At 40.7% G+C, this 27,912-nt stretch overlaps 1 protein-coding gene across 3 annotated transcripts in view; it reads right to left on the reverse strand.

The window, feature by feature from the left end:
* PAM (peptidylglycine alpha-amidating monooxygenase) overlaps positions 1-27,912 on the reverse strand; it is a 180,220-nt gene that overhangs the window by 141,878 nt on the left and 10,430 nt on the right. For all 3 annotated transcript variants that reach the window (XM_063453661.1, XM_063453660.1, XM_063453664.1), the window contains exon 4: positions 14,583-14,640. In XM_063453661.1, the coding sequence (XP_063309731.1) occupies positions 14,583-14,640 (58 nt within the window). The remainder of the gene's footprint in view (positions 1-14,582; positions 14,641-27,912) is intronic.

Consider the following 27,912-nt stretch of genomic DNA (forward strand, 5'->3'; position numbering starts at 1 on the left):
AGCCGAAAGGACGAACATACACAAAAAGGGGGAATGTCTGTGTCCCTATGTCTCCCAGTCCCTTAGTGTTTGTGTCCTCATGTCTCCCGGGGTCCCCATGTCACTAGGGGACATTGAGAGACATTGGGACACTGGGAGACATGGGGACACAGATACTAGGGAACACTGGGAGACCTGTGAAATCTGAGACTCTTGGGGACACTGGGTGACAGACACGAGGGGACACGGGGAGACATGGGGCACTGAGACACTGTGATATATAGGGGACACTGGAAACTTGATAAAAACCTGGGTACAGGTCAAAATGTTGTGGTGTCCAATAAACCTGCTTAAAGCTATCACAGTGAGTGCCTGAGATTTTTTTTCTTTTATACTAGGGGACACAGACACTACGGGCACAGAGACACTATGGGCACAGATACACTACGGGCACAGATACACTATGGGCACAGAGAGACATGGGGCACTGAGAGACACTGATACATAGGGGACATTGGAGACTTGATAAAGACCTGGGTACAGGTCGAAACGTTGCGGTGTCCAATAAACCTGCCTAAATCTATCATAGTGAGTGCCTGAGATTTTTTCTTTTATACTAGGGGACACTGAGACACTAGGAGACATGGGGACACAGAGACATTGGGAGACTAGGGGACTTTGGGAGTCTAGGGAACACTGAGACACTAGGGACACTGGCACACTACAGACACTGAGAGACACCAGGGACACATGGGGATACTGAGATACTAGGGACACTGCCTGGGAGACATGGGGACACTGCCATGTCTCCTATGTCTCAAAGTCGCCCAGTGTCCCCATGTCTCCCTGTGTCTCCATGCCTCTCAGTGTCCCCATGTCGCCCAGTGTCCCCTAGTGTTTGTATCCCCATGTCTCCCAGTGTCCCTTAGAGTCTGTGTACTCATGTCTCCCAGTGTCCTGATGTCACTAGGACACTAGGGGACACTTAGAGACATGGGGACACTGGGAGACATGGGGCCACTGAGCAACTAGGGACAGTGGCTGGGAGACATGGGGTAACAGACTAGGGGCCACTGGGAGACATGGGGCAACTGTGTCCCTAGTGTCTCAGGGTCATGGGCATCCGAATGGGGGGGTAAAGGGGGATACTTGCCTCCCCCTTCCCCCTCCTGGATTTTTCAGCTTGTGCTGCTATTTTTCGTTTTAGTGTGAGAATACAGTGCAATACCAGCGCTGTCCAGTAGGTGGCGCTGTGAATGGAGAAAGGCAGGAAGCTACAGCTTATCCCTGCCTCTCTCTCTCATGACTGAAACCGCAGGGGAGCAGCACAGAGGCAGCCTACAGAGCAGGTAAGTGAGGGATGGGGGGTGGGGGATACCGCATAGAGGAAGGTAAAGTTCTGCAAGGGGCAGGAGGGGTCAGAAAGGAATAGAAAGGGGCTGCAAGAAGCAGGAAGGGGTCGAAAGGTTTTCAAGGAGCAGGAGGGTAAAGTAGAAGGAGCAGCAAGGAGCAGGAGGGGTCAGCAAGGAGCAGGAGGGGTCAGCAAGGAGTAGAAAGGGTCTGCAAGAGGCAGGAGGGGTCAGCAAGGAATAGGAAGGGGCAGCAGGAAGGGGTAGGGACGGTCTGCAAGGAGCAGGAGGGGTCACCAAGGAGTAGGAAGGGTCTGCAAGGAGCAAGAGGGGTCAGCAAGGAAAAGGAAGAGGCAGCAAGGAGCAGGAATGGTCTGCAAGGAGCAGGAAGGGTCTGCAAGGAGAAGGAAGGGGCAGCAAGTAGTAGGAAGAGACAGCATGGAGTAGGAAGAGGCAGCAAGGAGCAGGCGGGGTCAGCAAGGAGTAGAAAGGGTCTGCAAGGGGCAGGAGGGGTCAGCAAGGAGTAGTAAGGGTCTGCTAGGAGTAGGAAGGGGCAGCAAGGAGAAAGAAGGGGCAGAAAGGAGTAGGAAGGGTCTGCAAAAAGCAGGAAAGGTCTGCAAGGAGCAGGAAGGGTCTGCAAGGAGCAGGAAGGGTCTGCAAGGAGCAGGAAGGGGCAGCAAGGAGCAGGAAGGGGCAGCAAGGAGCAGGAAGGGGCAGGAAGAATCAGAAGGAACAGAAAGGATCAGCAAGGGGCTGCAAGAAGCTGGAAGGGGCAGAAAGAAGCAGGAAGGGCAGTAAGAAGCAGGAATGGTCTGCAAGAAGCAGGAAGGGCCATCAAGGAGCAGGAAGAGCCATCAAGGAGCAGAAAGGGATCAGAAAGACAAAGGAGCAGAAGGGCGCAAAATAAGCAGAAAGTAGCAGAAAGGTAAAGGAGCAGAAGGAGCCTCAGAAGACAAAGAAGACTGTGTCAAATGAAGGAGAAGAAAATGAGATTGGAGCACTTCATTCTGGACACCACATCATAAGGCGTTGGTACCTGGGCCTGGCAGTGAAACTTTGGACCTTCTCATCTCCCCAGGTAAAAACAAACAATATCAGTGTTAATGTGTTCACTTTTATTTACTGAGTGTCAGGAAACACAGAGGGCCGCTGGGTAGGGGTGCCGCTGATTGGCTAGATGGGTCAGCTAGCACTCTAAGCCAATCAGTAGCTCCCATTTCATAAAAACGTAAAACATTTTTATGAATCGGGAACTAGCGATTGGCTTAGAGTGTCAGCTGACCACTCTAGCCAATCAGCGGCACCCATGCCCAACGTCAATCTGCACTTCCTGACACTCTGTTTCAGAAGTCGAATACCATTGAGCGACCTGGAGAACTGGAGCTGAAGGAAGCCTTTGGGGGTAAACCATTTGAGAGCGGTTTCACCCCTTCAAAGAAAGAGCACCCGGGGGCCTCCTTGCATCACAGCATTTTCATTTAGATAAAGTTGTTATGGTGACCAGAATGTTGCTGTAATTTGATGAAAGGAACACTATAGTGTCAGGAATACAAACATATATTCCTGACACCATAGTTGTGAAAACGCTATTCATCCTTGCTTTATGTGAAAATGACTATGCTCCTTCCCTTTCATGACACTGTCAAAAAGGGGCCAAGCATGGATGTCATTACAATTATGCCCCCCGCCCCCCCACGGAAAAATTCCTGCGGACGTCCATGCTCAGGGTCCCCATGTTCCCCAGTGTCCCAATGTCTCAGCGTCCCCATGTCTCGGAGCTGCTGTCTGGACTCTCTGTGCAGAGCTGCTCCCCCGCAGATCAGACAGTAGAGAGAGGCAGGGAGGGAGATGCCGTAACTTCTTATCACTGCCTCTCTCCACACAAACAGCGACCCCTACTGGCCGGCGCTGGTATTGCAGAATAATCTATGTTTATACTGAGACAGACATTTGTATTGCAGGTATTACTGCAATACCGGCACCGGCTAGGAAGCCTCAAATACCTGAGAAATACTTCTGAGAAATACCTGGCAATCCTAAGAGATACATGAGAAATACCTGGCAACCCTAAGAGTAGTGTGTAAAAAAAAAAAAAAAAAATGTAATTTTTTTTTTTTATTTTTTTTATTTAAACCAATGGGCCTATTCCATGGGCCTGGGCCTGGAGCTGCAGCTCCATCAGCCCCTATGTTAATCCGGCCCTGTGTCTATCCCACGCATCCCATCCTATGCCACAAGGAAAGGTACATTCAGGTACTCTCTGGTTTCCAAGTACACCCTGGGGATGTTGCTATTACCCAACTGAATAGTTCTCATTTTATCTATATAGGAAGGATGAAGGGCTGAATTAAGATTGCTGGTAATGGAACCTGCAACCCCCAGAACTAAACAGAATTCTACGGATGATGGATTAGCCCACTGAGCTATTTCAACAGCCCTTTATGTAAAAAGGCTGCTGTTAACCTGGCATGCATGTCACACAGGTTTTCAATTTAAGAAAACAAGGAGTGTTGCACTCAATCACAAAAATAAACACAGGGTGCACTGAGCATGGGTCAGCAAACCCCATATAATCTGCATAAATTAATAAAACCTCAGACACTTACTGTGATATGTGGAAGGCAGTTTTTATTGGATCTGCAATGTTTCAACCTGGGCCCAGGTCTTTATCAAGCTTACACAGGTTTTCAATGACACAATTTGGACTATCTCCCAATGTTAGAAGGTGTGTACATATCGGCCAATATAGTAAAATAATAATTAAAAAAAAGGAAAATAATAACATATATAAAACCCCTCATTATTAAAGTTCCACAGTTTTGTGCAATATCCAAAAAATTACATAATCAGCCTCGGGCTCTGCTCACTCAAATAAGTAGCTTGGCCAGTCTAGTCTATGGAGTCCTAACTGCTGGGCATGTTCAGTATAACCCAACACTGCAAAGGTTAAAGTGTAGCAGAAAGGTCTGAGGAGTGGTTATCAAAGCTTTCTGTGCTTAGTCTCAGATCTGCTCAAAACACAGGATTGTAGTACTTGGAAAGAAGGTCACATATTTCTTCCAGCGTGACTTGCATGTTACACTCATTCCCCAGCCCTAGAAGCGGTGTGCTACATAGTAGCCTTGACACTAATAACTTTGTATCCACTTAGTGTCTACATTCAGACTAGAAATCTAAGTATTCAGTTAGTAGACTTTATTCACTATTATTTGTTTATTTTTTGCTGCAGATCTCCATCACTACTTTTCTCCCAAGTAGATTACTATTTGCTACTTATTACCCCACTGGTTTGATTGCTTCCAGGGGATATTATAGGGAGTGTTCATAGTAGCACCTAAGGAGTTTCTGCTTTCAGGGTACATATACCACCCTGATACACTACTACTACTTAGAGACAGACTCAATAAGGTGTGGGGATTTCCTCTTTTTTACTTTATGCAATATCCCTTAGGATATTCATCCCCATCCAGACATCTGTATCCTTTGATATTTTACTCCTTTTTCTTTTCTTTTTTGTTGACCTATTATAGGCATGAATATTTTATTGCAGTAATCATTAAAGGTTATGTTTTATTTATGTACATATGTATGATAATTTACTAGGGGGCGCCCTATTTCCTTTGACCCATCAGGCCTACTTCTCTATTGGGTCGCAGGTTCAAATCTCAGCAGGGTTGACTCAGCCCTTCATCCTTCCGAGGTAAGTTTTCAGGCTCTTTTTACAATACACACTTACAATAAGCACTTACCCCTTTTATTTCTAGCCCACAAAAGAAAGGGATGGATCAAATGCCACGAGCCCCCTTTCTAAGGTTAGCTGTCACAATTATATAACCCAGTCCCAATTTAATCCTGTTCCAACAATAAAGGTGTCTGCCAATGGAAAAAATACTGGACCCCACAAAAAAATATATACAAATTGAGAATAAGTTATAATTTAAACATACCTATCACAAATCAGGGAGATGTTTTCAGGTATGGTGAGATTTCCTGTCTGGTTCTTGTCTTCCCTCCCACGGTCAAAAGCGTACCCCTTCCTTCCCTCCTGCTCGCAGTGCCAGAGGAGTGTCTAGTCTGCTTGAGCAGAGAAATCAGGGCTGGAACTGGAGGGACCTTCCTGTGTAGTGTGTTAAATTGGGGGAAGGAGGGGGGCATTGTATTAATTTGAGGGAGGGAGGGGGGCAGTGTATTAATTTGAGGGAAGGGACCAGTGTATTAATTTGGGGGAGGGATGGGGCAGTGTATTAACTTGGGGAGGGGGGCAGTGTATTAACTTGGGGAGGGAGGCAGTGTATAAAATTAGAGTGCTGTGAGGAGGGGCAATGCATTCAATTAGGGTGGAGGGACGAGGGGCAGTGTATGAGATTAAGGTGTAGTGTATTAGATTGGGTGGTGCGGGGCAATGTATTAAATTGGGGAGGGGGGCAGTGTAATAACTTGGGGAGGGGGGCAGTGTATAAAATTAGAGTGCTGGGAGGATTAAGGTGTAGTGTATTAGATTGGGTGGTGCGGGGCAATGTATTAAATTGGGGAGGGAGGGGGCAAAGTATTACATTGGGGAGGGAGGGGGCAGTGTATTAAAATTGGGGAGGGAGGGGGCAAAGTATTAAATTGGGGAGGGGGCAGTGTATTAGATTGGGGAGGGAGGGGGCAGTGTATTAAATGTGGGGAGGGAGGACAGTGTATTGGATTTGGGGGGGAATATATTGGATTTGTGGGCAGTGTATTAGAATGGGGGGAGGGGGCGGTGTATTGGATTTGGGGGCAGTGTACCAGAATGGGGGGAAGGGGCAGTGTATAAAGTTGGGTCTGCATGAAGGCGCTTAATGCTCCCCATGGAGATGCTGATTGGCCGTGCAGTTTTTTGCCACACAATTCTTTGATGTTTACACTAACTTAATTCATAAGGTCTACTACAAGGACAACAAACACTGGGACAAACTAGCAAAACTGTGACTATACAGAGCTTGAGAGGGTTTTTTTCCGCCCAAATAAGCAGTCTTTGTCTAAATTTTACAATACGGGTTTCAATCCACTAACATTCAGAATTTAGTGAACAATCTCACCATCCTTACGTACAGGACATGAATTCACATAATTTTTATATCTTTGTAACATTTCCAGTTATGTCAAAAACAGAATACACAGCTAGTCCTTTAGAACAAACATCATTGGTCATCCTACCCATATTGGGGACATACTGCCTTGCCTAAGGATCTTGAGCCCATAGGTGCTAGTGGGAAAAGAGAATACTATGTAGCAATCCCAGGCTTAAATGCTTGTGTCTGCAAATGCAGTCATTGGGTTAAAAGTGCTTTTAATACAACAGCAACTACACCGTGAAAGCAATAATGTGTTCAATAACTAGGGGTTCTTAAGAGTAATTTCCAGCAAGGGGGCGTCTATCTGCACCATTAAAGAGGTTTTAGAGCTCAAAAGTTTCCTGCGAAATAATGAATTCTTGTAAAATAAGTATATGGGGAAACAAGTAGTGATTTGTAGAATAAAGGACTGGTTTTTATGTATTTTTCCAAGAAAATCCATTATTATGTTAAAGTACGCTAGTAATACAATAATCTACGCACCTTTTCCCCACAATAAACGTTAAGGTCTATTCAGTAATCCGGGATATTTCTCGGCTGTTCTAGCAGCTCCTCTAATTTGATCTAAAATTGGCAATTTTGTAACATTAAATCTATAGCTATAGCATATGTGTATAATGAACATTTAGTGTGCTGTATGTATTCCTGCTCGATTACACTGGATTTAGCTACTATAAAATAGCCAGACTTTTTACTGGATAATTTGCAGATCTCCCCATATATTGACGCACTGCTCTGTTAGTAACACATTTACATTTTCTCGGGAATATTCAGCATTGCCTTAGGGTGACTTGAAGGATAAGTAGCCTGAGTTTATTGCCGGGATCACACGGCCTTGTTTTAGGCTCATTTAGCGGTATTTATTTCCCATCACTGCTCCCAACAGTCAATGCCTCTGACAAATGCCTCATCTAGAATTCATCTGTCTTCACTCCAAATAATTCTGCACCTTGTAACCTTAGCATCATTGCTTTTGGACATGACCTGGCAAACGTTAAGTAACACATTTCACAAACAGAACACTGCCCAGATAGATGCTCTCAGTCTAATCCACGGGCAGGGTGTTGGGTGTCACAGATACAATCAGTCATCACGAACAAAGAGAGACATTTGTTCACTGGTCAGCCATGTGAGTGAAAGCTATGGCTGAAGATGACAGCAGCCATTTCTTGGCTGAGTAACTCCCTGTCAGCTTCAATCCTTCTGCTTGTCACGGGGACACCCTTAAGCTATCAATATGCTTCCGTTGCCTATTTGCACATCCCATTGTTAACACGGCAACAATATTCTGTGTTTCTGTAGACGTTTGTAAACGTAAAGTGTATTTGTTTCTAGCGCCACAAAAAAAAAATGTTGGGTAAATTTGGTGAGACAAATAAATATAATTTGAATGAAGATGTGCATAAAGCAGTTACGTACTTTCATGGCAACATTTTAAAGCCCCCAATTTTTTTTAAATAGCTTTTTTCCCCCCCAACACATTCAATTTTCTTGCATGAGTTCAATTGCTATATCTCGACCCAGCTTTCAGCCAATCATGGTCATCCAAGTTGGACATCATCAATGTGGCAGAGGAGAGCTGGTGTCTGGGTACAAGCTGGTGTCTTCCTTAGCCCATGTCCCCCTTACTCAGCCCATGTCTCCCTTACTCAGCCCATGTCTCCCTTACTCAGCCCATGTCCCCATGTCCCCCTTACTCAGCCTCTGTCCCCCTTACTCAGCCCCTGTCCCCCTTACTCAGCCCCTGTCCCCCTTACTCAGCCCCTGTCCCCCTTACTCAGCCCCTGTCCCCCTTACTCAGCCCCTGTCCCCCTTACTCAGCCCCTGTCCCCCTTACTCAGCCCCTGTCCCCCTTACTCAGCCCCTGTCCCCCTTACTCAGCCCCTGTCCCCCTTACTCAGCCCCTGTCCCCCTACCCAGCCCCTGTCCCCTTACCCAGCCCCCCTCCCTAAGGCCCTGTCTCACCCTCCCTAAGCCCCTGTCCCACTTCCTCTGTCCCATGCTCCCCCACCACCATATTGAGACCCATATCACACCTTTTCCAAAATTGTAGCCATCAACCTACTTCAGCTCCTATCCCACTACTACATTTAGTAACCCCCCCAATTCCAGTTGTACCCCCCACTACAGTCCCTAACTTTTTAATTACAGCCACTACAACCCACTACCAGTGCCATTCCCGAGATTAGGCTCTGGATCCGCCCTTGCTCTGTATACCTGTATCTGTATGACTATAAGCCTGTGTATGTATGTCTTTGTATGTCTGTGTCTGAATGACAGTGTCTGGATGTCTCTGTGTGTGTGTGTCTGTATGTATGTGTTTGTAAGACCTGTATGTGTAGATTGTATGGCTGCGTGCCTGTATTTGTTTGATTGTGTGCCTGCATATCTCTGTGAATGAGTGCCTGTATGGTTGTGTGTTGCTACATATATATATATATATAAAAATTTCTATAACGCATGGAAAAAGACACAAAATGCGCTGAGCGGAGAGAGCAACAGAAAGGGGCTGAGGGGGAGAAAGAGACACGCAAACGTAAGGGGGTAAAAAAAAACACTAAAGAGGGTAAGAAAATCAAAAAGGGGGGTTACAAGACACACAGGTGAATACGCATTTTGTGTTTTAAGGGGTGAGGGGGCAAAAATCCTTGTACGGGCCCTGGGTACAGTATACACCCAAAAATGTTGACCACAAAATTGGAGGATGTCATCCATAGACTCTTAACAGCATATATCCCCTACACTGAACTATAAAGGTTGTGCTGCTTAGAGGGCCCATTTAAAGCCTGCAATAAGCATCACTTCTAAATAATTGGAGGCATTAAAATATATAAAAATAAAAAAATATATATATATACATACACATACACACACACACGCACACACACACACACAACATTAAATGATTAATACCGGGCTATACATAGTTTTTGTAATGTTAACCCAACTGCGGATAATAGCTTTCATTAAATAAAGTAAGCAGCTTCACATGTTATGCTGAATGTATTGTACATTTTGTGAGTGAGGAATAGTTGCTAGCACAGATGACTCTCTCTATTGGCAAAAGAGATTGCTGAAGATTAATGTTCTGTGCTCAGGAAGAAAGTCACTTTGCAATTGTGAATCCTTGGGGATTTCCATTTAACGTGGCATTGTGGTCAGATCCATTTAAATTCTCAATTAGAAAGGCTTTTATGTGCTTTTGTTAACTTGAAAGTCCAGCTCGGGCTCTCGCTTTGCTTCTGGCAAAAGTACACAATTAGTTTGCAATCTGTCCCTTAGTGTCATATGCCTAAAATCTGTATGCTAGCTAGACTTTACATCTTCAGTCGACAGTTGCAGGGCATTCAACTCTATCTTTTCTATAACACTTGGGAAGTAAGAATAAAAAGGATTAGTGAAATGGATTGTCTAGTCTAGAGTGTGGGTGTATTAAAAGGAACACCAAAACAGAATGAATGGAAATATAGAAATATACTATTCAATACTTGAATTGCAAGAAAATAAATATTACATGAAAAAAAAGTTTATTCTCTGTTTTAGTTACTTTGCATACATTGCTAGATGGCGATGTGAAGCTATTTTAATTAATTAGCAAATGGCTAAGATAACAAAAGGAACAAAGACAAGAGAAAACCTGTTTTGTTTTTTGTTTATCTTAATCCAGTGATGATTAACTTCAGCACTTAAAAGTTTTTGTGTTTTTTTTGTTTAAACTGCCTTCTCAGTCAACCTTTAGTCTGCTTTATCTATAAATCAGGGGGGGTCCCCAAAAGGTAGATCCCAAGATGTTGAAGAACTACCTCTCTCATGATCTTTTGTATGCATTTAGAATGCTTTAGAACAAGCGAGTTTGCAATGCTTACTGTTATGTCAGAGTAGGCTCTCCACACTAGCGGCAGCAAGGAAACTGTTTTTCCTGCTCCTCACTGCTCCCTCTCACACGCCCTGTGTAATGATGCCGGGTGCCAGAATATGACGTCATTCCGGCACCACTAAACTGCACGCGTGAGGGAGCATTGAGGAGCAGGAAGGGAGATCTCCAGAAAGAAGATCCCCAACGGACCCCAGGAAGAGGCCCCACACCAGCTCCCAAAGGGAGGGAGCAATAAATAAAATGATTTGTGAGTGTGTGCAAGAATGTGTGTGTTTGTGTGTGTGTGTGTGTGTCAGTGAGTGTGTGTGTGTGTGTGTGTGTGTGTCTGGCAGGGAGTGTGGGTGTGTGTGTCTGGCAGGGAGTGTGGGTGTGTGTGTCTGGCAGGGAGTGTGGGTGTCTGTCAGTCAGTGAGTCAATCAGTGTGTGTGTCTGTCAGTGAGTGTGTGTGCAGGGCCAGCCCTAAGGGTGTGCGAGCTGTGTGACCGCACAGGGCGCCATGAAGCAGGGGGCACCCTGCGTCTGACACAGCTCACACATGGACGGCCGGGATAAAAAAAAAATTTGCGGCGGGGCTTACCGTGCGGCGTGGGCGGGGCTTACCTGCAACGGGGCGGAGCTAAAAGTGCAGTGTAACTGTTGCAGGGGAAGCAGGAAGGAGTCCTGCACTGCCTGCCTGCCTCCACAAGGAACGGAGGTAACTATGTGTGGCTGCCTGCCTGTGTGTTTGTGTGTGGCTGCCTGCCTGTGTGTTTGTGTGTGGCTGCCTGCCTGTGTGTTTGTGTGTGGTTGTCTGCCTCTGAGTGTGTGACTGCCTATGTGTGACTGTCTGGGCAGACTAGATGGGCCGAATGGTTCTTTGCTGCCGTCACATTCTATGTTTCTATGTCTGTGTGTGTGTGTGTGTGTGGCTGCCTGCGTGTGACTGTGTGTGACAGGGTGTGTGGGACGGGGGTTATAGCAAGGGAGGGGCGCGCTGTGGTTGTGTGTGTGTCAGTGTCTTCCAGTGGGTGTGTGTGTGTCTGTCAGTGAGTGTGTGTTGGTCACTGTTGCGATGGCCGCGGCTGGACAGTGGAGGACCTGAAGGTGCATGGAGGCACGCAACGCCACGTCAAATTCCGACGTGACATCAACGTGCTCCACCTTTAAAGGGTTTCAAGGAGTAGCAGGAGGATCCGCTTTGGCACAGGATGTGGACGGTGCCATTGGGGGTATACCAGAGCCCGGACTCCGGAGTCACATACTAGCAGCGGCAATGTGAGTGGAGTCTACTTTTTAGCTCATATTGTTTTTTGTATTAAACAGGGGCTGAGGTTTAGAAGAGGGGGGTGCTGGGATCTAGTATAGAGGGGGAACACTGGGATTTAGTATAAAGGGGGAGCTGGGGTTTAATAGAGGGGGGTGCTGTTTTTTGTTTTTTTTCTACTGTACTTTTAAAAATAAACCTACGTTTCTATGAAAATTTAAGCTTTTTGATTTTTTTTTTGCGGCCCACATACCGGTAAACTTAAACCTTGTTTATTTGGCCCGTGCTAGCCTTTGAGTTTGACATGCTTGCTTTAGAATGTCAAATCATAGTGGAAGCTGTTGTTTAAAAACATCTGGGGATTTACCTTTTGGGCACCTCTGCTATAAATATACAACAGTATGTCCGCAAAGCAACTCAAGGCAAGGGAAGAAGACAGCACCAAGAGTAGCAATTGAGATGACAACATATAAATAAAAAAAGTTAAGAATTGCAAACATTTCATTTGTATATATTTTTAGTGGGAATAAAATGCAAAATGTTAATGGATTCAGATTAGCTACTTAGGAGATCATATTCCAAAGTTAATTTTTTATATTATTATTATTGTTACTAATGTTTTTTAATATTTTAATATATCATCTTCATAATGCAATATAAAAAGGGCTCAACTCGAGCTGGTTAGGCTCTTTAAGAACCAGTTGCTACACAGCCAGGACAGTTGGTCGTATATGAGTCTTAACTTCCAAATTAATTAGTACTTAACCTTTCAAAAAACAAAAAACTACATTTTAAAATACATGTAAAAAATAAAAGTGCATTAATCAGTTGGCATAAACTTGGAGCTGCGTGACCAGAGTAATTAAGGTCCAAGTGATGCAGATACAAGTTTAGACTTGCAATATTATGCAAACCGCGCTATTAAGATCATCATCCCCTCGAAGCACTTCTCACCAGCCCCCTAAGCATCTCTTTTCTCATCATTAATGATTACCATAGCAACCTCAATGCTCTGGGGAGCTGTCCTTTTCAGCCTCCAGCCTACTTTACATTTCTACTACTGTCGACTGAAGAAAGCATCACATACCAACAATCAAAGGAACAAAAAAACAGACCAAACAAAAAACCAAGAGCTGCGTTTTCAGGGTGACATATTCAATGCCTTTAAATGTAACCAGGAGCTATGAAAATGAATAAATTACCATTTATTGTGTGAACCTTCAGATAACGTTTTACTGTCTGTTTAGATATATTATTTCAAACCATAATTTGCTACTTTTGTTAAACCATAGACTTCATTGCCTTTTAAGTTATTTTCAGTGTAAGCTTTTATAAAACCTAATTGACATCAAACTGCTAATATCAATAAACATAAACAAAACCATTACACAGCAAAGGAGGTAAAAAGGAAAAGGGGTCCAGGTCATTGATAGAATTAAACAATAACGTCATACTCTGCACCAAATTGTGGCTAATGATGTTAAATCATTTTAAAAGTGCATCCAAAAATATGACATCATTTAAAAAGCTAATCCAGGAAATTATAAAGGGCATATGTGTTTTTTGGAGTGTTGTTGACCACTAATCACAATGGAGGTTGACCACTTGGGACCAGACCAATTAGGCATGGGTTGGAGATTAAAGAGATACTAAGCACCATAATCACTTCAGTCTGTTGTAGTGAATATAGTACCAGGAGTGACCTGTCCCCATTCCACTGTTAAGAGACAACCTGTATTTGAGCAGTCTGACACTTAACTGGGTCTCTTAGACGTCAGTGGAACACAGAATGCCTAGTTAATTTTTTTTCATTTTTTTTTAACTGTATTTAGTTTTTATTGTTAAGTAAAACTTCAAACTTGAATGCATTAATGATCTAAATATAAACAGTGTTTATATATATATATATATATATATTAAAAAGAAAACTGGAGATTTAAATGATAAACTAAAATGATCTGCTGCTGAAATTAATCTCTTAAAACGTCTTTTATTTATATATATATACACACACACACAAAAAAAAAAACTATTCTATCTTGTACTGAATCATAAAATAGAGAGTAATACAGACTCTTATATTAATACACATAAATACATAATTATATTAAATTACTCTGGAAAAATACATTTAATATCTTCTAATTTGGCAACATTAGCTCACAGTCCTCATTTATGACATCATAGAAGACAGACACAGGATGCATTGAATCTTCCCATTTCTGGGTTACAATGCTTAAAAATGCAGTTTTTATAATTACATTAAGCCCAAAGATTCATAAAAAGGTAATTTAAGTAAAATAAATATGTGATCCCCAAGAAAAAAAGAAAATTCCCTTAAGCAGCCTTAATACATTTTATTATAATGGGTGGGTGTTACAGGAATACCATGTAGGCGCCTCGCAGCTTGATAGGCTGGCTGGAGAGCTATAGTATATGGGGGGCGGAGTTAGTAATTATCCAATGGTGTTGTCATACACATTCTAGAGTGCACAAAAACCATGCGCATGGATCAAAAATCTCTTTGTAATCCATAACTGTATAAGGATTTTACTTTGCGGTCTTTTTATATAAACAGTAGTGTAGCCCATACCATTGGGCTGATATTACAAAAAATAAAAAAATAATCTACTGCCCTTAATATATAAGACAGCGTTCCTGCATTATTATAAATTGGTGATATGATGGTTGTTGGTCGTCTGATTCTATAATTAAAGCACTTGCAGCATCATAAGACAATTCCACATTTCAGGATGGCACGCACAGCTGAGTGGAATTAAGCAGCTGGCCACTCACCCAAACACAAGGCCATCTACATATGTACTCAGCAGCTCATTACTCTTAGCCCCCTGTCATACAGCCTGTGGTTTGGACTCTGAGATGCTGAGTTTTCCCCCTCGCTACTATGTTTCTGCATTAGGCAAGATAAATGCTAGTTGAGAAGACTTTGACAGAAGATTAGGTTTGTGATGGGAAAGGAGAATGGTTGAGTAATGTTGAAAAATGATTAGTGTGATGTTTAAAGTACATACCTACAAAGGCTTCATCATCAACTGGCAGCCGGTAAGCTTTGCACAGATAGGTGTCAGACTGAAAAATAAATGAATTGTACTTAGCAGAAAGTAAACATCCATTGTGTTTCTAGTTTAAATACAGTCTAGATCATTATCCTAGGAGAGAAATAAGAGTGGACGCATTCATTCACAATCTGTTACTGGTGTCTTAATAGTTAAAAAAATATTTAAGAGAATTTAAGGTAGATCACACAGACAAACAAAGGTAAACTTTTTAAATCAAACAACTTGATTAGTTCTAAAAAGGATATTACTAGTATATGTAAGGGGCACAAAATGACCTGCTGTGAAAAGTCCTAAAATTCAATTTCATTTTCAAGATTAAACAAGTAACAGGATGCATATAAAGAAAAAAAATAAACTCAATTCAATTGATGCAGCAATCAAATAGGCAAAATTGAGCAATTCCTTGCTTAAGTCCCCAAAATTACATCCTGGTTTAGTAACTAAATAAAAATCACATTAAGTTGTTTCAGCACATTTTGTCCCATAAATTGGAACTTCATCAATGATGATCGTTAACGATTGTCCCGACTTTTACTCCATTGTGGTAACATAGGAAATGTGAGCAGCTTTTTAGTCAAACGTTAAATATAATCTTGTTATATTGCTGAACAATTTTGTGTTGCTAAGTACGTTGTCCATTTAAATAGATAGAGATGTGGTCAAAGTTCCTATGTTTTTCCGTTGAATAGTAGTAATAAGATTAAATTGTTAAATTGGGGCATCTGTAAAAATCAACTGTTCGTCAAACAATTCTGTATAAAAGTTACAAATAAGCACAGACGTGATTTTTATGAAAGACATATGTTGCTGCAATAAAATGTAACTCTTATACCAACTGTACCAGATTTATCCCTGTTGCTAAATTCATTTAAAATCAATGTTTGCCCTGATCAGGACCAAACAATTTCAGGGTATCCCAGAAATGGGAGACCCGACACCTACAAATGCCATGCACGGATTGGTGAGATCATAAAATGTGTCGATAAAAAAAAATAATAAAAAAAATAAAAATATTACAGTACCAAAAAAATACAATTTCAAAATGAAAAAATAAAATAAAATAAAAAATACATATGGTCAGTTGGCAACCGACTAGCAGTCATCTTGCATGCTTGAGCTTGTCTGGGAACTGGCTCCACAACCTTTGAGTTAAAGTAACGATCATCTTTTGACCAAGAATTTTTCTATTAGCTCACAATATTGTTTAAAAAAAAGGATGTCAAAACTGCTGAACAGTTTAAAAAAAAGAACATATTTCTTCTTTTAATCTTAGCTCTGATTTCCTTTTCCCGAAGAGTGGAACGGCGTATTCTAGCTAGGCAGCTCATCTGTTGAAACAATTATATTCACTCAGGGTTTGAAAACTGTGATGCACCTCCAAGTTGACCACCTACACGTTGAAAACTAGCCAGATCCTCGAATGGTAAGTAAGGCTAAATTTACTACAGCTTGGTTAGATCAACATTATATAAATATTTTGAGAATTTTATTTTAACCTGCAGAGAAAATTACTCACTTGTATATTTGTTTATTAGATGGAGAAAAAGAATGAAGGTTACTCAGATAGAATTATTACTAGAGAACTGGTAGCTGGGGTCTAGACTTAAAAAGGAACACTTTAAGCCTATTTATGAGTTAAATCACTTTGTTCATAAAGCCCTAATCACACCTCCCTGCCTGTGACTAACACAGCCTTCCTAAACACTTCCTTAAAAATAACCTAGCTATTTTAAGTTTCTTAATTACACAGGATGTTTAATGTCGAATTTATTATCCCGCAGGAGCCTCCTGTGTGTGATTCAAGTTTAGTTAGCAGAGCAGAAGAATAACATCTCTTAAACAAGGTAACATTGTATTTGAAAATTAGACCATTTTTTCATGTAGGCTGTAGGAGTCCCAGCCAGGGGAGGTGTGGCTGGGGCTGGATAAATAGAAACAAAAGTGATTTAACTCTTAAACGGCAGATAATTAAGCAGTGAGATATGATCCATCACTACACTAAACCTGCTTTGCTAAGATAAAGTTGTTTTAATGCCTATAGTATCTATTTAATTTGGTGTTTAGTGAATAGCCCAGAGAGATTAACACATTACATGCAAAGTAATAATTAATGGTTTGATCATACATAATGAGGCCTCCAGCAACATCCTTCACAGCAGTCAGAAAAACACTACATTGTTCTACTGATAAACTACAACTTGTGGTGACATATATTACAACACAACTTCCAGCAACGTCCGCTGTGCTTCATGATGACATAGTCAACTGTGTTATTTTAGAAACATTCCTTAGAAGGAGGGACAAAAGATGTGGGCTCACACAGCTATAATATCACATTCCTCTGCTTAGAAACTAGAAAAAAAACGCAAATTATTTAGAGAGAGAAAAGCAAAGAATTCTGCATAACGTTTATTTTTCAAATACTATATAAAATTGTTTTGTGCTTGAAAATGAAATAAACATACAAATGGCAAAACCAGTGGTGATGCCGGTATCAACTATGGCAGCAATTTCAGTCCTCCCACCTGTTGAGTAGAGCTTCTGCCAAGAGATGGACTACATGCCCCATAAACCCCTACTTGCAAAGTTTTGTGTACTATGCTAAACCGCTAATAAAAAGATAATGACATTAGGGAATGAGCCACAACCTTGAGGATTTGTAACGCATAAAGGATCTTTATTTTTAGTACTTTGTATATCATGGATAATAAAGTAACAGAAACATACATATAGCGATCAAATACAAAAAATTTAAATAAAAAATTACAATCTGCAAAATTCATATATATGAGATATATATATATATATATGAGATATATATATATATATATATATATATATATATGACAAAGGCAAAAACTCAAAGGTAAATGTTAGAATTTTAATGCTCTCTGTATAGAATCCATTATAAAATGATGGTCAATTCAATTGTCAATACAAGAAAATAAACATTAAAAAAAATTCACCATCTAGTGGAAATACCTGTAAAAAAAACCAAGTATATTTTCTGCATTATTTTTGAGGGTATATAAAAAATAAAAAAATTGTTGTTTACAGTAGCTACATGACTATAGTCCGCAGATACTGTTATCCCTCGCCTTATTATCCAGCACAGACTTTCTCTTCTGTGACGGACATCAGAGACATTTATTGAGAAGTCTTGCAGATAAATTACACATGTGCATAACTGGCCAATCTTACACTTCTCTGCAAGTAGTATATCAATAGCAAGCTTCAAGATCTGGGCAGCCCCTAACTTCAGTTATGAATTACAGCTCAAATTGAGCAAGACAGGAAACCCTCATGAGCTGTGTGACCGACAGCCTGAAAGGTGTGGCAAAGGTGTTTTATAAAAAAGTGGCAATTTCTCTTGAAATCGTTACTTTGATAAAAATTTACATACAGGTACAGGCAATTTGACTCTGAATAACTCACGAGTGTTCTCTTAATGAGCCCAATTTTAGAGTAATCAGGATAAACTTAGCAGAAACCATATGGGCAGGGTGAGCAGAACCACCATGGTTTCTGAGACACATATCATATATACATATTGATGGGCAGCACATGAAAAGTGTAGCCCTGTAATATGCAAAATTCTGAAGAATGTGTAGAAGATTAAGCAATTAGGCAATTAAGAATCTGGCAATTAAGCAATTAGGCAGTGACGAATCCTGCAGAATATGCATTATACATACTGAAGGGCAACCCTTTTAATTTCTTTTCATAGATATGACAAAATTAAATGTGTCCCTGTAAACATAGTGGCTCTGGTCACCCAGATTATGAGTCATAGTGAATATTTTGGTTTACAGTAAAGAATTTGCAGCTTCAACCAGACCCCGCATTTCTTAGCACACATACTGCTCTGAGGGTCTGCACAGCAGAGATACCCTACACAGTTCAACAGCAAGGTCCCTAGCAGTCGCTACATTAGTTTATTGCCATGGTCAGTTGTGACGGAGCTCCTATATTCCGACTGAGTATCTCCGCCAGGTATTCCCTTTCACTGATACAGGAAGTTTAGAGTTATTACAGCGATAATCGCAAACATCAGCAGAGCCTTGAGGAAGGGTAAAGTATGAATAACTTTTATTCAGCAACAGGCCAGTTTATATACACCTATCACCAACAAGGATCATCATGGCACACAATACATTCTCCACTCCGGCTCCTTGGTGTCTGGGACATAACTGAATCTCAACTATTTAATGAACAACTAGAAATCAGGACACCTTACAACAGTATCCCTGAAATAATACATTTCCCACAAGAACCGAACGTCACTTGAAAGCTCTGGACACGAGGAGCACATGTCCAAAAAACATCCAGATCGGAAGTGCCTAGCCCGAGCAATCATTAAGATAAGTTTGACCGGGGCATGAGCATTCTCCGATAGAGAGCTGAGTTCAAGGCTGTTTGCTAGGAAATTAAAGTCACCGATGCTGGCATCATGTAGCACTGGAGGAGAGAGCTTCATCCAATCCTTGGTGTCATCAGATACCTCATCACCTCCCTGATTACGCTTCCAAACAGCCCTGTTTAATGGTCCTGATTTATTTTGTGTTTATTGTATAAAGTGAAATCACCTCCAAGATTAAAATTATCAGAATAGAAATTTTACACATATCTTTATAATTATACATTGTTGATAAATAACTTTAAGTAACTGACAAACAAAATAATTATGAAAGATACAAAATGTGAATAAGGCCTCTCTACCTCTCAGTTTTATAAAGCTTTTCAGAATCACAATTAAGGAATCATCGCTCTAATAGTGTTTCCCACTCCTGCCTTTTCTATAATTACTGATAAAGAAACACAGATCAGTAAGAATTCATTTGCAGCACCCATCTAACTTTAGATTTAGCCAATATTTAGCTTTCACAATAGAATTTACATATTCTGTTTGCACAAGATTACCTGCAAATTAATTATCTGTGTTTTCCTTCGAATATTGGTTATCACAAATGTGAAATTAAAAGATATGCTTGAGAGAAAAAAAAAAAAAAAAATCACATTAGATTCAGAATCCTCATAATTAAAAGCATCGAATTTCTAATCACATCATACTTAGAGAGAATTAAAAGAAAACTATAGTGCCAGGTAAACAAACTTCCCCCTTTGTCAAGCCTCACCCCCCCCCCGACATGTGGTGCAGAAGGGGTTATTAACCCCATCTGTCATTTACCTGGTTCCAGCGATGATGTCCCTTGGTGCTGACTTAGCTCTGCCCACACTCCTCCCCCGCCAGACGTCCGTCGACAGGAGAGACCTAATGCGCATGAACGGCAATTGCCGCGCTCGCATTAGGTTCTCCCCATAGGAAAGAATTATTCAATGCTTTCCTATGGGGATTCCGGCAACGCTGGAAGTTCTCATGCATAGTGTGAGGACGTCCAGCGTAGTGTAGACCAGTGTTCTCCAACCCAGTCCTCATGGACCACCAACAGCCCAGGTTTTGTCAGTATGTCCATTGGAATAAAACAGGGAAATACATAAATCCTGGACTGTTGGTGGTCCATGAGGACTGGATTGGAGAACACTGGTTTGGACGACCAACAGTCTAAGAACCCGGAAGTCCCTCTAGTGGCTGTCTGATAGACAGCCACTGGAGGAGGATTTAACCCTAGCAGGTAATTATTGCAGTTTATAAAAACTGCAATAATTACATGCTCAGGGTTAAGGGTGATGGGAGTTTGCACCCAGACCACTTTAATAAGCTGAAGTGGTCTGGGTGCCTACAGTGTCCCTTTAAAGCCTTCTAGAGCCTACAGCAGTCTCCAATGTGTAATTAAAGTTCAATTTACAGAGCAGGGGATACAAATTTCTAAAGCAAGTTAACATCTGATTTAAAATGAAACCAATTTTTTTATGCAGGCTGTGTGATTCACAGCCAGGGAAGGTGTGACTAGGGCTGCATAAACACAAACAAAAGTGATTAAATTCCAGCAGAGAATTGGGCAGTGAGAATGTAGGCGCATGATCGATCTATACACTAAAACTGCTATAGTTTCTATTTAATTTGGTGTTCAGCGAATAACCCAAAAGGTTTAGCACATTACATGGAAAGAAAGAAAAAGGAAAAGAAAAAAAAAAAGGAAATGAAAGAAAAGAAAGGCGTTTCCAATCGTAAATCAAATAAAAGCTTTCTTGCATGGTGTTCCAGGTGAGAAATATTAGGCCCTACTGATGCAGTACGGCCTTCTCCGTATGAATCCCTAGTACTAGTTTAGGATGAATGATTATTCTATATACAATGATATAACGTCCTATTAGGGTACCTGCGCTGCTTGCTGACGGATTTTTACACAACGCACATATGCACTGTTATATTTGATTTGTCAGGAGTGTCTGGTTAATGCAGTATATATTGCATTCAAGTCTTAACTCACTAAAATCAGGATGAAATAAAAATAAAATAAGTGCCAAGGACAAGTGGATTGGAATATCAAGCAAAGTATCGCATAGCGTTTGAGATTTATACAAAGGTTAGCCTACAGGTTGCAGTAATGCTTCCTATATCTTGATAATGGCAGACTGCAAGACAGGATCGGATTGAAGGCTTATTAATAAGAAATGCAAGGCATGCGGGTCAAATGCATTTGGGATAGTATTGCAGCATCAATGATTTAACACAAGTATGATTTAAGAGGAATCCTTGTTGGGCGAGTGTTAACCCTTTGGTAGGAGGAGGAAAGTGGAGAGCTGCATCGGCATATTGTCAGGCTATGTTTGTCTGTCTCCTTAACGTAACATCTGTAATTTATCTTTATAAAAGGAACGCATATTATGGGTCATACAGGATATTAAATAAAAAACAGACGTACCCCACGGGTCACTATTATTATTATTCTATATACAATGATCTAACACACACACAGTTGTGTAACCGAGTTATTAATGATAATATGAAAAAGGTGAAAATATTCTATTAAATTAAAGGCTCATAGCAGACACAACTATTAAAGTGTAGGACAGAAACAGACATAAAGGGGTATTTACTAAAGTACGAATTGCAGAGAATTCAAAGTGAATAGAAAGCCTTAGGCCATAGTAATGCGAACACCCCAAATAATGACTTGAGTTCAGGTGTTTGAGCCCAATGACTTGTTACAGGTGCGTAAAATCCAGCACGTAGCTATGGAATCTCCAACCATTGGTGATACAATGTGTCGTAATACAGAGCTCAGTGACTGTAAATGTGGCACGGTCATAGGAGGCCAACTGTCACAAGTCAGAATGTAAAACTTGCAAGACCTGCTCCGGTCAACTGTAAGTGCTATAACTTCTGTAGTTGTGAAGTGGAAGTGTCAAAGAGCAACCACAGTCTAGCCATGAAGGGAGAGTAGGCAGCTCATTGCATTCCATTGCTGAGCAATTACGCGATCATCAAAAAAATCTGAAAAAGGATTATTGTGCCCATCATCACGGTAGGAAATCGACACTGTATAATGAATACTGGAGGTTTAATGTAAGCCTAAAGAAGAACTAGATTTATATTAGAATGAAACTCATGAAAGATGAAATAAAAATCTAATAAAGATTTTCATTTTTTTTTTTCCCCCATTGCAGTCGCAGCAATGACTGAATTCAATCAAATATACATTTAAATCCCTGGGAAAAAATATAATCCTGTCAATATAGTTAGCAAGAATAACAACCCCTTCTTCAAGAGGTTTATTCTATGATATTAAATGGGCATTGCAATGGAACAAGGATCTGGTGTTTCACAAATACATTCTAGAAAGGAAAGGGTTACGTGTAGCATTTTACAAAATACTTGGGAGATGTATATTCTGGCACAAAAGAGTTTAATGGTAAGTAAATCCAAGGGTGATAAAAGACACTGGATTTAGCTGAAAGAATTGCTATGACGTCAGCCTATTATCTGGAGCAAGGCAACCAGGAGAAAAGGCTGTGCATTCTGGGGGGTGAGGAGAGTTACCCCCTCAAATCTACATTCTGGGGGGTACTTTCCCTTTTCATTAAACTTTTTGTTTCATGTCATTTCACTGTATAATTTTATTTGTGGAGCTGTGCCTAATAGTCCTTCCATCCTCAAAGAATACAAATAATATATGTATATTCTGGATCAGCTCGCTGATACATACTTTGAGCATTGGAAAGATGCAATCGGGACAGATGGGCGAGCTATCCTAAAAGGACGCATCAGTCAGTGTTGCAAATTGCATCTCGTATTATGCAAAAAAAAAAAAGGGGTTCTCATCTGAAATGGTGATCTAGTTGATGATTTTGTATATAATATTTTATTCAAATTGTAATTTCCAGAGAAGTGACAGTTCTGCTTTAAATCACACTTTGAACTGACATATTTTCTAGAACGGTTACTTTTCCTGCAGCCTGCAAGGCCTAGATAGCGGACAGACTGCAGAGATCAGCAGCCGTAGCCCACGTCACTGCCGACGTACTCACACATTTTAGCAAATTCTATCCATATTTTTCACAACAAAACTTCCACTTAAAGAGGAAAAGTCATGTTTTTATTTGCAATATTTTTTATTCACCCTATGAAACACTCTAGAATAGTTTACTGGTGTGAAATATGCAGGAGGTTATCAAAAAGCTAACTTACCACCAAGACACAAACTGAGGCATGCTCGCCTCCATCAAATGTCTTTTTGCAAAGATACAAAACAGCACTTGATGTCAGTGACCGAATGGGAATTAATGGCCATAAATACCTACATGCAGGAAGGTGCATTCTTCACAGTTAATTGCCAGACATGTAGATTGTAAATGTAGTGTAGATTAAGTGACCAGTGAGTTTGGGTCTATAGATCATAGATGGAAAACCATGAAATAGCCATACCTTCAAAGTGTCCTGAATCTGGTGGCACAGTCAGAACTCAGAACCTATACCCTGAAGACATTTAGCAAATTCACGAGTAGCTGATTGATGAGCACTCCCTTATTAGGGCTCTGTCTTACTTTAGTGGGGCATGCTTGTAAACCCCATCATTAAAGGACCACTCTAGTGCCAGGAAAGCATACTCATTTCCTGGCACTAGAGTGCCCTGAGGGTGCCCCCACCCTCAGGGACCCACTCCCGCCCGGCTCTGGAAAGGGGAAAGGGGTAAAAACTTACCTTTTTCCAGCGCTGGGCGGGGAGCTCTCCTCCTCCTCTCCGCCTCCGTTCCTCCCCGTCGGCTGAATGCGCATGCGCTGCAAGAGCTGCGCGCGCATTCAGCCGGTCACATAGGAAAGCATTCATAATGCTTTCCTATGGACGCTTGCGTGCTCTCACTGTGATTTTCACAGTGAGAATCACGCAAGCGCCTCTAGCGGCTGTCAATGAGACAGCCACTAGAGAATTAGGGGGAAGGCTTAACTAATTGATAAACATAGCAGTTTCTCTGAAACTGCTATGTTTATAAAACAATTAGTTAACCCTAGCTGGACCTGGCACCCAGACCACTTCATTAAGCTGAAGTGGTCTGGGTGCCTAGAGTGGTCCTTTAATAATAAACCACCAGCCATACAAATGGGGCAGGACGAGAGAAGATTCTAGCCCCCGAGGTTTTATTTTTGGATTTCTAAGTATCCCAGCTAGCCATTAAATAAAAGGTGAGGATTTAGATTATAGAATATACAGCCGCCTCTGTAAGGGCGAATTATGCTGTATGGATCACAGATGTGTACAGATCAGTATGTGTTAGCGTGCAATGATCATCTAGCTGCTAATGGGTTCATAAAATAAATAAATAAAAAGAATGAATGAATAAGACGCACTTGTGAGAGAGAATGGAAATTTATAGATGTTTTCAATCATGTATTTCTAACTCAGGTTTTTTTCTTTTCTTTTCAGAAACATTGTGGGTTAGTGCTCAATGACAGATACATACTTTCCACTCTAAAGTGGTGTTTCTAGAAAATGAAAGCTTATTTGAGACAAGGGTTGTAACGCAATGACGCATCTGACATCATGCTAAAATAAACAGGGTTATTGATTAGATGTTGCTCTGTGTGATGAATTCCTGGCACATCAAGCGTCCACTTACAGGACAAACCAGACTGGAGCCAACTCGTGTTTTTTAATACAGTATATATAAAGAATTAAAATACACAAAAACATATCTAAAAATATTAAAGATTAAAAAAAATAAAAAATGAAAGATACAAGGTGCTTAAGTTTTTGTGCATTTGCTCTATGACCCCAGATTGTGCAGCATCTACAATGAACGCTCACTAGACCAGAAAGTGACATGTAAAATAGTCTTTAAAGAAGATTCATTTTAAAAATATGCATTACTAACTATAACTTAGCCTACACATTGCCCCTAATGTTTGTGAGTATCCGGGGTGACTATTTGTACTGCTAGATAGTTAAACATTGTTGAAAATCGTAACTATCAGAATTATAAAACAGATTGTAAAAAAACAACTGTACATGTTTGCGTTTATTATTTAATCTCAGAATTCTAGATATTTCGGAAAACAAAACGTTCTACAGAGTACTACACCTGCAAAGCCCTCGGGGACCCAAGCCTTTTGACATGTCCATCTATCATCTCCTACAACTTCTGAAATGTTAATCTCAAGGAAACAATATGCCTATCTCACACTGGCGTCCAATGTCATCGCTCAGGTTACACTGAGATATATTCTGTTAGACTGAATTTAAACAAATTCCAATGTTATATATTACGTTTACAGCAAACTATATTAGAAAATAACGGACTTAGTAGGCGTATAATGATGTACTAATGCAAATGTGTCACTTCTAAACTTGGCCAGATTTTTTTGTCATTTTTGGCACAGGGAAAAGGAGCCTATCTCACAGGCTGGAAGTGGATATCTATTTATGTCTTTTCTCTTCCCCAGCCAGTATGATAAGAAGCTGTTACTGAACAGTACTTATCCAAAAGCAACTCGAAAATTCTGGGCTATCGCCTTCGTGTGTTCTAAAAATAAACGCGCACATACAATGGACACAGTGATTGTGCAGTAAAGACAACAACTAAATGAAGACACTGAGGCAAAACACAGACTGCAACATTTCTGGACAGAGGTTCATGACTTTAACCTAGTGACAAAATAAATTGTGGCAACAAGGTCACAATCTTAAATGCCTACTCCTCTTGACACAATGAGGACTATAGCCAGTGTTTCATGTTCGGCCCCTTCACAAATCGGTTTCTGCATCTATTCTGTGGCTTTCCTTTCCATAAACCAGGGTTCGTCAATCTTCCTCACTCCAGAGGTTGTGGACTACTTTACCAGCATCATGGCTCTAAGAACATTATTGGAGATGATATCCATAAGATCTGGAGTGGCAAAAGTTGCTTACCCCTGCCATACAGGATATGACTGCTGTCTGGCTCAGAGATCCATTTGAGTTTTACTAATTATTTCTCTACCTTACCTAGAAATATAGATTTATTTTACACAGCCTGTGTTCTCTCGTAATATAAATGTCAGTGTAAATACAGTCTGAACACACATTTGTCTGGTCTTAGGTACCTTCTTTATGAGAAGGCAATTTGTATATTCATAATTCGTATTGCCAGGAGCCGTGAGCAAAATTCAAAGGCAAAAGCTAAGCTAAGCCCACACACGGGATGGCATTGTGCATAATTTAGAATATGCCTTATTCATTCCAAAACAATGTCACAATAAATGATCTATGCACCTTAACTGAACATTCTTCAACAAAGCTTGCTATACCCTTTTAGTGTTACTACAATAAATTGTATGTTTTGAAGGATCTTCCAAACAACAAAAAAAGTAAAAAGATGAAAATTGTCTGATTATTCTACTGCATATAAAAAGGAAACTTAATACTCTACTTTCAATATATGTAATTTACCCAGATCAAGAAGAGCTGAGTCATATAGAAAATACCAATATAAAATTATTTGATTGCAAGGTGTACCCATCTGAGACACAAAGGAGGAAACATGCTAATATATCAACAGAGCGGTGATTCACAGGTCAACAGTGATCCAGCAATGGAAGGCAGCAAGTGGAATGGGAGCTCGGCCATGCAGTTCCTGCTGTGCCTGGTTAGACATGATGAATATGACATTAGGAATCTTGTACACTACAGGTTTATAAACGGTAGCTCAAGTGATGCAGCCAGCACATTTCCTATGATGGGATTAACCTAGATCGAGCCAAATTTCCCATGATTATTACCGAGTATGAGTGTTCCTGAATAGAACTAAAACAGAAGTTGGAACACATGCAATGTTCCACAAGGTAATGAACACTAATTGGCAAAGGTGTCCTGTAGAAGAAGATGCGCTCAAAGGCAGCAGTACAATATCACGTGAAATAACAACCAGGATTTTGAAACATTCAAATTCTCTTTAAAATAAATCTATATATAGTTTAAGTCATGCAAGGTTCCTTCGAAGTTCTAATGCATCAATCAAAAGGTTAGAAACATTTTGGTAAGAACTGATTGGTGGCTAGAAGTGTAATGTATTATTTGACTCTAGCACAAGCCCTGGAATGGATTTAGGAAATGACATCACTAATCAGTTCAGCCCTGCGACAGTCAGGGTACACACTGTATTGGACAAGGAGAAGCAGTAACATTATTTCTGTTTCTCCACCTCTCTACATGCTCTCCCCATGCTGATGGACAGTTTCAAAGAGCAGAACTGAAATCAATAATTAACAGGGAGTCAAGCAGGAGGCACCCAGTTCCACAGATGCAGTAAATACAGCGATGTGCATTTCTACACTTTATCTGCATTTATCAGACCACACAAACATATGAATTAGATATAGTAGGTATGGAAACATAATATTACACGTCCTGGGAAAGAACATTTTTCCTTTAATTACAGGAAATATTACTTCAATACTGCCTGCCCGCCAGCGTAAATCACAACTAATTAGGCTGGCAGTAATGAAACGCAGTTCTCCAACAGGGAAATTACTAAATCTTTCAACCTATGGAACTCTTGTAGATGTTTAAAACAATATTAATAATGGTCACTGAGCACAGTATACGGCTCACAACCCTGTATGTATTCTGGTTATTATTTAACCAGTAAAATATATCTAGGATACAACACTATTGGAGTTCCTTTGCTTTTTACGTATTACGTATGTTGGACTATACCTTTCATCCCATGCAGGGGCTTTCGCGGTTTTACTTAGCGCTAAGTGAGTAGCTCTGGACAATGTGAGTGTAATATCTTTGTTTTAGTTTATCAAGATATACACTGCTGCCGAAACAGACTTATACTATATTAATTTGTTTCCCTTTCTTTTTGGGTAACCATCTATTCCAAGCACTTTATCCTAATTC

This window comes from Pelobates fuscus, chromosome 5 (assembly GCF_036172605.1).
Source record: "Pelobates fuscus isolate aPelFus1 chromosome 5, aPelFus1.pri, whole genome shotgun sequence".
Taxonomy (NCBI): Eukaryota; Metazoa; Chordata; class Amphibia; order Anura; family Pelobatidae; genus Pelobates; species Pelobates fuscus.